General features: G+C 23.3%; 2 protein-coding genes and 1 pseudogene across 2 annotated transcripts; 1 reads left to right on the top strand and 2 right to left on the bottom strand.

Annotated features, from left to right (window-relative positions):
• Positions 1-271: 271 nt before the first annotated feature.
• LOC112593880 (autophagy-related protein 23-like) lies at positions 272-4,443 on the bottom strand. Its single transcript, XM_025338465.1, has 9 exons — positions 4,209-4,443; positions 2,666-2,871; positions 2,313-2,584; positions 2,089-2,251; positions 1,862-2,014; positions 1,487-1,621; positions 1,240-1,386; positions 915-1,146; positions 272-852 (listed from the first exon to the last, which is right to left on the bottom strand). The coding sequence occupies exons 1-9, from the start codon at positions 4,441-4,443 to the stop codon at positions 698-700; spliced, it is 1,698 nt and encodes a 565-aa protein (XP_025194250.1). The 3' UTR covers positions 272-697.
• A 4,347-nt stretch (positions 4,444-8,790) lies between these two features.
• Positions 8,791-11,263, bottom strand: LOC112593897 (putative leucine-rich repeat-containing protein DDB_G0290503). Its single transcript, XM_025338484.1, has 12 exons — positions 11,126-11,263; positions 11,017-11,058; positions 10,865-10,921; positions 10,651-10,776; positions 10,496-10,578; positions 10,265-10,403; positions 10,078-10,197; positions 9,904-10,014; positions 9,642-9,785; positions 9,500-9,570; positions 8,989-9,238; positions 8,791-8,916 (listed from the first exon to the last, which is right to left on the bottom strand). The coding sequence occupies exons 1-12, from the start codon at positions 11,261-11,263 to the stop codon at positions 8,791-8,793; spliced, it is 1,407 nt and encodes a 468-aa protein (XP_025194269.1).
• A 1,542-nt stretch (positions 11,264-12,805) lies between these two features.
• On the top strand, positions 12,806-13,583 carry LOC112593896 (annotated as a pseudogene).
• Positions 13,584-14,724: the final 1,141 nt, after the last annotated feature.

Raw genomic sequence — 14,724 nt, 5'->3', positions numbered from 1 at the left:
ACATCTTACACTTCATAAAAGAATATTTAATTTTATTAAAAGTTAGGAATCAATAAACTAAAGATAGAATAAAAATTTAATAGTTAATGAATTTATTTAATAAAATACAAACTATAAAATAGACTGATAAAATATGTCATAAGATAAGACTCGGTACAAACACATTTGTGGATAATAATTTTAAAAAATTTTACATTTCAGTAATAATTTATTTAAATGTTATATTAATAAAATCATATAAGTTAAATATGTATGAAAATATTTGATGTATCTTGCATGTATTTTTTTAAATTAATTGAGTACTTATATATTTTTATCAACATTTATTGGTAACTATGTATTGATATAGTAAGAAAACAAGAATCAGAAAATAAAAAAAAGGCTGAGTTTGAAATAGAATTTTAGAACCTAGGATATTTTTTTTAACTAGATAGAGGTACAATATTTTTTTGTTTTAGTTCATAACCCTTAGGCATTTTATATTATATATTTAACAATTTTGCAATGCAGTAATCCAATTAAAATCCAAATATTTATAGTACTAATAATCCATATTATAGTGCAGTCTCAAATTTTTTATGGCATACAGTTTTAAGCTCAAGTCAAAAGACAGTTGAAATTAAGATACAAGGTAAAAAATTTTCTTCATACTTAATAATTGGAAAACAATTATACATCTTCTGTTTTAAAATCTATGTCAAATTAATTTGGATTTATTTTTTTTTATCTTTAGTTTGTTTTTATGGTGTATTACTTTGGCAGATGACATAGTTTCAGATTCTGACTTTGATGCCTCTAGAAGATTTAAGCAGATATGAGGTTCTGGTATCACAGAAGTGTTCTTAGGTTTTACTGTAATAATTTATATTAATTTAATTAATAAACATATATGTTTGTATTGATATAGTATTAACCTGTTTGTAACTTCTCCAATTCAATTATTTTCTTTTTAAGTCCTATGATTTCTTGTCTCATTTTAAACATAGTAATAGCATTATTTTCTTCTTGAACTAGTTGGAATAACATATTAACTTTTGCTTGATAATATTTTTTTAATTCCATGATTTTTTTTTCAACTGACAAATGGAATTCTTGATAATTGTTGTTTAAAGATACAATAGTATGCCTTTGTTTATCATTTATTGCCTAAAATTGTATTATGTTTATAATTATTAAAAAGAAAAACTAACTTGACTGCATATGAAAAAATACACGTTTGATAATACATAATATACTCACATCAAGTTTGGATATTATTTCATCATTTTCTCGTCCAGATTCCTTTAAATCCACTACTTTGATAAAATAATGTACCAACATTTTTTTCAGTTCATCTGTACTTAATGTTGATAGACACTTCCAAAAAACTTTTGTTTCATTTGAATTCTGTAAATAAATAATATTTATATGCATATTACATAATATTTAAAAAAAAAATACTTTAGTGATCCTATATTATAATAATGCATTATAATTTTTGTATTACCGTTTGAATAAAATTTAATAAATTTGTATTATTATTGCACATATTATTTTTTAATTCAATTAAATAATCTACTGAATCAATTGCTTCATCGTTTTCTAAATATTTTCGAATATCTTCTTTGAATACAATATTTTCCTTGAAAACATAAGTATAATCAGGAAGTTAGTTAATTAAGCTTTTAAATTGACATTTACATAACAATTCAATAAAAAATAATAATATATTAATTAAATTTGCTTTAAACTTCAATTATTAATAGTAATTAAATATTAATTAATATCATTTTTTTTTTCATTTAGTTATGGATTAATTTATTTTTCATGTTAATAAAATAAATAAACTTAAAATTTTATTGAATAAAAATCCTCATAAAACCTTTTGATATTTAGTATTAAACATTCCTTTAGGACGTGAGCTTAAAATTTCATTTCTCATATTTTGTAAGTCCAAAAATTCTTTTTTTAAATTATCATTTCCAATTAAATTTGATGACATGTGGACTCTACTTTTTTCTATGCTTGATAAAACCTAAAATTGCATAAAATATATAAAATATTTTTAAATTAATTACATAAACCTATAAAACAAGTTATTTTACTTACACCCAAACTAGATAAATTATTTTTCAATTGATTAATTCTCTTTTCATTTTGTTTTAATAATAATGAAACTTCTTGTTTATTTTTTATTTGGTTATTTAATTGATCATTAAATATTTTTAAGCGATCATTAGAAGTTTGTAAAGAAATTTGATATTGCAGCAATCTAAAATAAAATATTAATTAATATTTGTTGAGAACAATTTACAATTTATATACAAAAATACTTCTCTGCACTATCACTAGCTATTTTTATAATATCATCCATTTTTTTAATTTTATCTTCATATCGTAATAGCCTATTATTTGTTTGCTCTCCGTAATCAATATCTTTACTAGTTTCATTACCATAATTTGATTTTGTCATCTTATTTGACTTTTTTAATTGGCTTAAAATTTTAATATATTTTTTGTTTATTTTATTGTACTCTTTTTGAACCTTTTTTTTTGCATTACATCTGATTTCTGTAAAGCTGGCAATTTCGCTAATAAAATTTTTCTAAAATAAATTAAATTTTAGTAAATTATATAATTATACATTATAAAAATTAATATTTTATCATATTATAAAAATGATTACCTTTATTGATATAATATCTTCTAAGTGTTTAATATTTTTTTTTAATCCATCCTCGTTAATAGTAATTATACTCAATTCTTTTCTTTTTAAATTTACTTCTGTTGTTAATTTTTTTAATTCTTCTCGTAGCTTATAAACATAATCTAAACTATTGTTACTATTAATACAATCTACTAAAATTTGTTGGCTAGAATTAAATTCAGAATCTAAAAATTATAAAAATTAATTAAAATCAATTAAAATGTATCTAACAATTAACTTTTTAATGAACAATGATGTTTATATATGTTTCATAAATTGTTGGCATACGGCGCATTGACAAATATATATATATATATATATATACTTTATTACTTCAACATTTTAATTTTTTTCAATATTTTGCTTCTCCGAAAATTATGTTAAATAAAACGTTTATATTTTAATAAAATTGTAAATTAAAAAGTTTAAGACCCATGTTATATCATTGTTTTAATAAAACAATAATAGTGTAAAATTACAAATTATATAATAGAAGAAAGTGTGCAGAAACAGAATGGGTTATCTTTGTGTTATTAAGAAACTCTCGATTGGCCAAGTATTAATAATGAAACCATGGTCGCAGTCCTCATAGCAACAATGGATAGGTTTCTTAAATATTTTTCTCAGAGTGAGCATTATAAAGCAACATAGCAAAAGCCAATATTAATAATAAATACTTTTTATAAGTGTAATAAAAACTGAAAGTTAACAAAGAACTTTTGTAAATTATAGTATATATTATGTAATAATTTTCATTGTACACAAGAAAACAATGATTTAAATTAGAAAATACATTAATATAATATAATAATTAATAATTAATTTTACATTTAGGGCTTTAAAGCCTGTATTTAATTATATTCAAAAAAAGTAAGTTAGGTAATGCATTTCATAAATATAATATTAGTTTAGGAAAAAAGATTTAAATTTGAATACTATAATAATTATTGCCTAATATTATGATAAATATAGTAAAATTGTGGCCTATTATTATAACCTAGTGCTATCGCTTGTATATATTTCAGGCTGGTCTGAAACCCTAATTTATCCTTAAACATAAATAATTACTTTAGTTAAAGAAAGAACAAATAGATATCTAATAGATAAATTTTTAATTTAAATTAATTATTTTAAACTTACAAGCAACAAAATTATAAGTAATTTCTATTAATTAATGATATAAACATGTACCTATTCATAAATCTATTATCTAATTATCATAAAGACTAGTGTAGTATTATACTATTATTATTATTATTATTATTATAACTCAGTTTAATGATTCGCATAAACTTATGAATAAACATAAACAATATATATATATGTATAAAGGTTCATGAATTAAGCATAAAATAAAAAGATAATCAATAATGTATTCTATGTTGTAAGAAAATAAGTACTGAATATTGTTATTAATGAAGGTACTTGAAATGCATTTATAAATTAAAGATTTTTCTTTTACTTAAGTTACATAACCAATATATTTATGCTATTTAGTTAAAATATTTTGAATAACACTCACCATCAATATTATGATTCAATTCGTCAGGTAACTGAGTGATACTTGTTCTAATAACATAATCAAACCGAAAATTTATATACTTGTTATACGTGTTAAGTACACTTATTAACTTTTGATCAAATTTTATTTCATTTATGACAATGTTGATGTCTACACCCGGTTTTACTCTACCAAACGGATTTCGAAATGGTAACGGTTTTAGATTTTTGATGAGTAGGTCTGAGGTTGAATTCATTGTAAATTTTTGAATAATCGTTCAGAATTTTTGACACCATATAAATACGTATTAAAAATGGTAGTATTATTAATAGAAGTAGTAGTAGTAGTAATAACTAGTAATAGTTTAAACACAAAACATCATTAAGTGTATAAACAAAATACTAAAATGATTATTACAACAATGTAAACAATAATATTATTATATAAGAAATTAGCGTAAAGGTATAATCATTAATCATAAATGCTTATCACGGTGATTTCCCGTTATCGTTAACAGCAATCAGAAACGTCCGTTAATCTGCTATTCACTACCGTCTTTCCGTTTACGTTTGTCGGCACCGCCGCGCAAATTATTACGCATAATATAATATATTATTATAATGAATCGTTGTGAGTTGTGATCACTGTCTGGTCGAATTTTAATCCGTCATCACTCATCAATATCAAGAAAAAATACGTACGTGATTAAATACAGCTGCAATCGCGTTTTTTTCTTACAATCGAACTCGCATAATATAACATAATTTATAGGTGTCTACCGTCTGGCGTCTGCGGTTTACCGCCTGCGGTTCGGGGATCACCCATACAGGACACGTGCGGGTTGTCTAGACCAGGGGTGGCCAAACCTTAACTGACAGAGTTTGGGTTATGTGATAAATAATAATAATATTTGTTATTACAAATTTGAAATTACGACCGAAAATAGTTAAATAACTGCACAAATCTTTCACCGATAATTAAAAAAAAAAAAAATAAAGAGCCAAAATACTAAAGACCATTGTAATGGATGTATTAAATTATACAAATTGTAAATCAATGAATAATCATTACGTACGAAAAACGATTCTGAATAAAGATGGTCCATCAGTGCATATTTCTAAGGGTAGGTATTTTATTTTATATTTTTTATTGCTTATGTAGGTAGTTAATGAAGGTATTATTTTGTATATTGACATATATTTATTTTTACAAATATAATCTAAGAGTACCTGACGGCTGACATGCTTACACTTGTATTTTACATCATAAAAAAAAAATGTTTTTAAATAATTAAGAGTGTAATGTAATATAAATACAGGTATTAGAATATAATATCGAAAATATACATGCAAAGGCACAAATTTTTATCATAATATTTGAAGTTAACATTTCGACAAAATTGCATATATAAACAAAAAAAAACTATTCCCCCTCTAACGTCTTTACGAGTTAAGTTATTTTATTTTAATAGAAAAATATTAATTAAAGGGACTTGGCTCTTATTGCCAATACATACACTGAATGAAAAATACCAGTAATTTTGACAAAAATATAGATTACATTAATAATGTCATTGTTAATATTGAATCAACAAAATGCTTGCTTATTGATACTATGATAAAATATTTGTTTAAAATAAAAATCAACTAATTATTTGATTTAATAATATTTTGTTTAGTTAAACTTACATATTTTATCGAAATTTTGTTAAACTAACTTTGAATTTTGTTAATTTTATCAAATACATTATTAATTTAACGTATATATTATATTACTGAATTTATAAAAATAAAATGATTTTAACAAAATGGTTATTATTGAATGTAACTAAAATATACTTAATAGTTAATTTAATAATAACGATAATGATTTAATAATTTATTGATGACAAAAATATCAAATAATTAATAACATTTAAATAAATAATTAAATAATTGAAATAAAAATGTAAAAAAGGTGAACGCGATGTTATTTTAAGAGCCGCCCGAACTTCCGCTAAAGCGGAATTCGTTCATGCTATCGTCTGCTTGCCTAACTCTGGGAATTGACTACCGTTTGAATTTAAAAGTGGTGCCGAATCTCGAACATTTAATCCGTTTTAGAGTAGCAACGAATATTACATTAAACGTTGTTTGATCAATGTAAATTTTACAATTCATAATATGTTATGAAACCTAAAAAAAATTAAATTAAATTGCATTTTGTCGATTAGTGTGCTTCTGATGTATTTATCTACATTATTTGTATATATCTTCATGATATATAAGTTCATCACATATATTACATGTATATACCTATATATATAATATATATGTATAATATCATACCTCACTTGATCAATATAATTTCACATTTTAATCAAAATACATAATAGCAAGGTTTCATAATGCATTTTGTATTCATACATAGTATATTAAATTTATTTATTGTGTTTAATAATTATTAATTAGGTATTTATTTGATAATATAAAACTGTATGATTAATTAAATCTACACAAAAATTGATATCCTGTAGAATTATACTTAATTATTTAATATAATATGTGATACTGTAGACTACTAGACTATATAAATCATACTCTAACTCATTTTTTTTATTTATATTTAATAATATTATGTTTAATTTATTGTTAATAATAAATATTTGTTTGGTTAATTCACTAAATATATTTTGTAATTTGTACAAAATAATATTTGATTAAATTAATTAAATTTATTGTATAAAATTAACAAAAACCAATGTTGATTTAAAAATGCTTTTTAATAAATTAAATAAACTGTCTATTAATCAGTGGCGGCGCGTTAGGGTAGACAATGAGACATAGTCTACCCAAAAATCCCAAAAATATAAAACAATTTAATTAAAAAAATTAGTTATTTATTATATGATACTATACCTACTATATAAGTATTTTATTTGTTCATAATTTTATAAATAAAATGTTATTTACACTGATTCGTCTCTACAATGTCTGTGTGAGTAACGACTAACGAGTATGACTAAATAATAAATATATATAGTATAATTTTATTTATATCTTATCAATAATTATGTAATCGCTCCGTTGTCGCCGTCAAATCGGTCGAGACATATTGAATTGTGTCTCACTATTGATGACGAGGGCTTATGACATGGTAAACGGGGACGTAGTGGGGTATTACCAAAATTATATGCATGGACGAGACATGTCTCAACGTAATATTTTAGTAATTTAATTGCACATTTGCATTCCGATTGTGGTTAATGGCACACGTTTAATGTTTATCATTTTTTCTTAATGAAGTGATATACATTTAAAACTTAATATGTCAGATATTATTGATATTATTTTAAATAAAGGTCTTGGTTCTTTTTCGCAACAAAACAAAATCGGCGAATTAATTTAAATTATATTCAAATATAGTTATTTTATGTAATTTACTTTTTTTTATGATGATCTAATTTTTAAATAAATTTTATATAACACCATATTATCTTTGGTTGTCTTGTTGTCTACCCTACGAAATTGTTCACGCGCCGCCACTGCTATTAATTCAATTTATTTCTTTTTTAAATTAATGTAAGTGTATATAATTAATTTTACTGATAGTAATTGTTGATTTTACCTATAAACTTTCTTAATTCAATAATATATTTTTCAAATTGAAATAATAATTGTTGTTTTAACATATTACCATTTATTAATAAATGAAAATTAAGCATTATTGAATTTACAAATGAGTTTTTGTTCAGTGTACCTATTAATTACTATTATTTTATATATACAATTAACTATTAAAAATATTTAGAATAACTAGGTTAGGTATTTTTACCTTGGTTAATATTGACTTATAAGTTATAAATTAATAATTTATTAGCATTATAGAGGTAAGTAGGTACTTAAGTTTAGGCATATTAGGTTTGTATAGCTTTTTATATTATTATCTTATATCATTTTCCTTCATATGAACTTTTTCGGTTATTACAGTTATTAAAAAAATTAATTGACTACGTATTTCGATCAAAGGTAGCTTAGGTACCTACTATAATTTATAATATAATATTATTACATGAACAGGACTGCTTGATTTATATCTTATATAAAGTTAGTCTAGTAGGACTAACAAGTTCCTATTCTAGTCCATGTCCTAATAGGCTTACAAGATATTATAACATTGATGATTTGAAAATAATATTAAATTAGGTAGGTAAAATTTGATGCATAACTAGGAAAAATATATCTAATTATAAATATTTATTATAAGAAAATAAGTGCCTAGAAACTAAACTAAATAAATAACCATCCATTTCATATTTTATGCAAAACCATTAAGTGTACAATTAGTATCCGTTGTTAGTGTATAAAAAATTTAATAATTCAGAAATTACTTTCAGATCTCAAAAATAATACACTTGCAACCGGGAGCTGACTAACACTCTTCAATTTTATTATGGGTTGGTACTTTTCATTTATTTACGGTAAAATTTACAAAATTATTTATTAAAGAGACATTTTAATGACTGATATTTATTGCTGAAGTTCAATAAATTAAAATAAAAAGTTAACTATGCTCTTTTTATTTTTAATTATTAATTGAACTTAATTTTAACTCCTTCCTAATATTACAAACATATTTTAGGGCAGTCAGTAAGTACATTCTCTAGATTTCCTATTACGGTGATTTGTTCTATTGCTTCTTTTAAAATACTGGCCAATGCGTCAATTGGTTTTTGCATGATCGAAGACATCTAATAATAAAAATAAAGTTAAATAAAAATTCGGAATTTATCAAAAACAACCATGTAAGTTATAGTATTTACAAGATTTAATTGATCGTTTTCAAAACAAGAATATGCCTCAATTTTAGATATTTGGTTTTGAAGTTTATCGATGGTATTAAAGTATTCTTCAGCTGGTGCTTTTAAAATACGACGTAAATCACTTATTTTTAACTTTGTTTCGGATTTTATCTTGGTTAGCATAGATTTTTGTTGATATTTATATGTTTTTATCTCATCACAGCAACGAAGATTTTCCGCTAAAATATTTTCCAATTTTACTTGTTTGATCCTATTAAATAGGTAATTTATAAATTTATATATTATTAGATATAGTAATTATATATAATTCTAGGTGCGTTAAAATAATTTCACTATTTTTTTTTTTTATGATAAGTATAACTAATACGAGCAATGTTACAAAATAATCTTAAAAGAAACAATGAATTTTAATTTCATCTGAGGTTGATGTCTCTTAAATAATATTTATAATATTTTTACGTATAAATAAACTAAAAATAATAAAATTATTATTTGCTATTTATTCGCATACTTCAGACGTTTATTTTTAGACTTCAATAATTGATTTGAATTGTCAAGAGAGTCGTTACAAGAATCATTGTTCTATAATATATATATAAACAATATAATAACAATTATAATTTAGTTTAAATTAATTATACAAATGCCTTTACAATATTTTTTAGTTTTTTACTGAGAAACTCAATATTTTTTTCAATTGAAGTGCTTAATTCTTTTTCAAAAATCATTTGTTTTTGAACTGCTTGTAACGCAGTAGGTAAAAATTCTACTTGACTTAACCGTTTTTTGAAATATTCCTATAAAAAAATAGGTTAAAATTTAGATTTCACTAAAAAAATTAATTGAAAAATTGAAGAGTTAAACTGATATATTTTATAAATACAAAATCAATATCTTTTGGTAGGTACTACTAACTTTGACTCGATTGAATTCAGATTTGAATTCTGCCGTCAGCTTCGTCTTTTCTTGGTACAGGTTATTAGATCGGACTATTTGATACTCTTTTTCTCGAAGACCATCCATATACTAAGAAACAATATTAACTTAATAAGATCTCATTCGTTTGGTTATTTTATTTAAAACTCAAACCGATTCATTTGCAGTGTTTAACTCGTTAATTTGATGTTTGGCTTCCGATTTCAAACCCTCCAAGCGGTCACTGACCATTTTAAATTCCTTTCGCACATTTTCCACATTACCCTGAGTGTTCTATATTAATTTTTATATTTTTATTAAAAATATCAATAAGTTTAACGATAATTAAACATTAATCTACCATTTCTATCTGTGTTAATGTCGTGACTGCACTATGAAATTCTTCTTGTGTTTTTGTTAACTGTGCATTATTGTTGTTCATTTCTTTTGTTTTAATGTCTAGTTGTACCCGATACTTAGATATTTCTAATATAATTTTACTTTTAACAAATAAAAAAAAAAAATCGTTTTTAACATACAGTTTATTATGATATTATGTTAATAAAGAACAATTAAGTTAAACACAATTTACTCAAATGTATCTTTCATTGTGTTATATTTTTCACATAGTTCTTCGCTTAACTTTTTATTTATATTATCTTCATTATTAGACTCCTAAAAGTTATAATTAGCTATAATTTTTAAAGATAATATTTTAATTAGATATCTAATTAAATGTACACATACAAAACAATCAGATTTGGTTCTATTATTATTTTCAGCTGAATTTAGTTGATTACGGTTTTTTTTTAAGCCATTTAATACTGTTTTTAATTTCAAAATTTCTCTGGTCATAACATTCAGTTTAAATTCCTCAACGAAAAATAAATAAACACAATATTATTTATTTTACTTATGTTAATTGGCGATGTAGAAGTACCATATAAAATTTATTTTATACCATTTCCTTTTTCCCGGGAAATATTATCTCACCAGCTTTTGTTCGATTAAAAGGATTCTATTAAAAATAAACATATAATAATTAATATTCACGTGTATTATGTTGAATAAGACTAAAAGTGTAGAAAACTTTTTGACAAAATGTAAACTTACCAGTTTTTGTAACAATTTTGTCATTTCCAACCCTCTATGAATCTATAAATTAAAAATATTTTTTTAAGTATAAGTTATTATATTTGGACAGTTTTTAATTAATACAAACGTCTTCGTCCAATTTTAATTTGATTTTTGAGTTCTGGTGTTTTAATAACGATATTTCTAATCTTAGATCTTTTAAAGTGTTCTCAATTGTTTCATTTTTTATATCCACTTTTATTTCATTCTTGCATTTATCGCTCATTATAACTTTTTAATAAATATATTTTTATAGAATAAAATTAACTAATAATTTTTTATAATTAACATATGATATCAATCACCACGGGAATCATATTACATGTAGACATATTTATTTTGTTGGTTTAAAATTGTAATTATTATTTTTGGCCAATAAGGTAAATTTACAGTCATTTAAATTTATTTCAAAATTTTTTATTAAAATTATTTATGGTGCTTTTTAATATAATTATTGAAGAAAAGATCCAGTATTATGACTTTTGGATACCAATATTGTTAGTACAAAGATTTTCTGACAATTTTTGGAAGAATTGCATTATTGATATTTAAAAGTTTAAATTAGTAGGTTTGTGTATCAAAGTCTTATCTCTATTTAATTATTATTTATTTTAAATTCTGAGTGAAGTGATGGGCAATGAATGTATTATAAAATATAGTTTTAAAATGGGTTTCGTGATTATTTTTATTTTTATTTTTATGATCAATTACAATTGAATGAAAAATAAATTAATGTGATACGCTGTTATATATAGTAGATACCTTCTATAAAATAAAACGAAAATAACTTGTTTCATGGAAGTTCTATTGAAGGCACTTCTACATGACTACATATAAGTGAAACAATTTGCTTAAAATATTGTATTAAAAATATTAAATAAGCACTTGAGCAAGATTTTTATTTTATGAAGTTTTAAGATTATATTTTAATAAAATTCGTGGATATCATGAGAATTAAAATTAATAGATTAAGTTTAAAAAATGAATACAAGGTTTTTCAAAACTTTTTTTTGCAAAAATTATAGTATCTTGATAATAATTCTGTACAATTTTTTTTTATGAGCATCTTAAATTTTGACATATTTGGATATTTAAACAAAAAATAATGATATTGGTTGATTTTTTGTCACCTATTTAAAAACATTATTGTCAGGGAGTAAAAATTATTATCATTAAGACCATAAACATATTTCTTGTTGAAAATTTTGGGCAATATTTAAATAAACACAAAATATTTTCCCAAAAAATTATAAATCTACTATCTTTGTCAATGTTTGATTTTTAAATTAAATTATCTTCAAATTGTATTAGTACATACCTACAATACGAGTATGTATATTATAAGACAATAATAGCAATGATAAATTTAAGCAGTGAAAACATTGAAAAGTGGTCAGTGATATATTTGTAAAATAGATACCTAATACCTACTATTAATAAATGAAAATATGTATAAACTATGAATGAAATGAATGCTTTCTACCTTTAATAATTATTAATTATTATTGCAATAAGATTTTGGTATTACATTTTAAGAAAATATCCAAACTTTTGTAATATGAAAATCGCTTTTCATTTTTAGTATTGTAAGTTAATTTTAAATAATCAATACCTAATATAAATATATAATGTAGTTATTGTTATAATATATCTCATAACGTTTTAGATGTTAACTTATTAAAATTCTTTGATATTACATTAAATTATATAAAACTTGTGTAAATTAGTTTGTCTTCATATATTTATTCTAATACATGGTACACTATAAATGGTGTACACTATTTATGGGGCACCTACACCAATTTGCACCGGGGCACACAAGTATCTATCTACGGCACTGCTCCCAATACTTGTTGAGTAAGTTAAAAATATGTGTATATTTTATGCCAAAGTAGTATGATTTTTATACTTTTTGGGAATTTAGAGACCAAATTGAAATATAATATGTTCCCTTACATAGTAAAAATAAAACATTAAGTTGTTCAGAATCAAGTACACCATATATTGAAAATAGGTATTATTTAGATCTTGATAGTAAAATTTATAAAATTCCAAAAATTTTAGTATATATTATTATTATATTATATTTAACAGTCCAAATATAATTACTAGTACCCTTTTATCCAATGTGAATGACCACGGTGAAAATACAAATGATTCATTAATAAATACACCACACTGTGCAAGAAGGTAATTTAAAAATTTATATTAGTAATGTAGCAAATGAAAACTTTTAAATTAATTTATTATTAATTTTGTACAGGTTAATTTAGCGACCATCTAATGTTGCTAGTTTGACTAATGAAAACTTTTCAACACCTAGGAGAGCTAAATTAAATTTAAATTTAATTAAAAACTAATTAGTTCTCAAAGATAAAAAGATTAAATATTTAACAGAGTGTAATCGAAGATTATTAAAAAAAGTAAAACATCTTAAGGAAATGATAGTGGTTCTAGAAAAACAAAATATGTTATCTGAACAAGCATCACTAATTCTTAAGGTAACTAGGTTAAATTATATATTTAATACCACCTTTCACCAATAAATTATAATTTATAATATGCCTAAATTAATTATTATTTATTTAGTCTTGCCAATCTACAGTATTAAGAGAACTTATGATAAAAAACAAAAAAAGAAAATTTACTGCTGAGCTTAGACAATTTTCTGTAACACTACAATTTTATTCAGCTAGGGCATATGATTTTGTACGTAGCACATTCAAAAATGTCTTGTCTCATCCTAAAAGTATTAGTCGGTGGTACAAAGTAGTTAATGGCAAACCAGGTTTTAGTCATGAAGCATTACATGCAATTTCCTTAAAAGCTGCCAATGAAAAAGTTGCCATCAATCTAACAGTAGATGAAATGGCAATTAAAAAAAATCTCTCTTGGAGTGAGTGGAGTGGATTTGTAAATATGGGGACTGAAATAGGGTATGATGGAGATGAGCGAGACAGGCCTCTAGCTACTAATATCCTTGTTTTTATGGCTGTTGCCATTAACAGTCATTGGAAAATCCCTGTAGGATATTTTGCAATTAATGGATTAAATGGAGAAGGAAGAGCTAATTTGTTGACAAAATGCATTATTTTATTACACAAAACAAATTCTCATTTACATTCTATTACACATGATGGAATAAATATAAATAAAACAATGTGCACTAAATTAGGAGTCAATTTTTCTCCAAAAAACATGAAGGCTTATATTGACCACCCTATTACACAACAACCAATTTATTTAATATGGGATGCGGCACATATGATGAAATTGGTTCGCAACTGTTTTGGAGAAAAATAAAAAATATATAATAATAAAGGAGAATGTATAGATTGGAATTTTATAAGAATGCTTCATGAAAAACAAAAGGATCAAGGTTTACATTTAGCTACAAAATTGACAAATAGACATATACATTACCAGAATGAAAAAATGAGGGTTAAGTTAGCGGTGCAAGTATTAAGTTAAAGTATGAGTTCAACTTTGAAATACCTCTTTAATACTAATCCTGAATATAATAATGCTCTTGCAACAGCTGAATTTTGCCAATATTTCAACAGAGCTTTTGATATATTGAATAGCCGAAGTAAATTTAACAAAGCTCCTTATGGTAAACCTATACGTTTAGAAACATTAGAGAAATATGAACAGTTCACAGAACAATTTAAAGGATATGTAATGAGT

Source organism: Melanaphis sacchari, unplaced genomic scaffold, assembly GCF_002803265.2.
Source record: "Melanaphis sacchari strain LSU unplaced genomic scaffold, SCAv2.0 Contig212_pilon_pilon, whole genome shotgun sequence".
Taxonomy (NCBI): domain Eukaryota; kingdom Metazoa; phylum Arthropoda; class Insecta; order Hemiptera; family Aphididae; genus Melanaphis; species Melanaphis sacchari.
The sequence above is the reverse complement of the archived record's forward strand: the minus strand, read 5'-3'. Positions and strand labels throughout refer to the sequence as shown.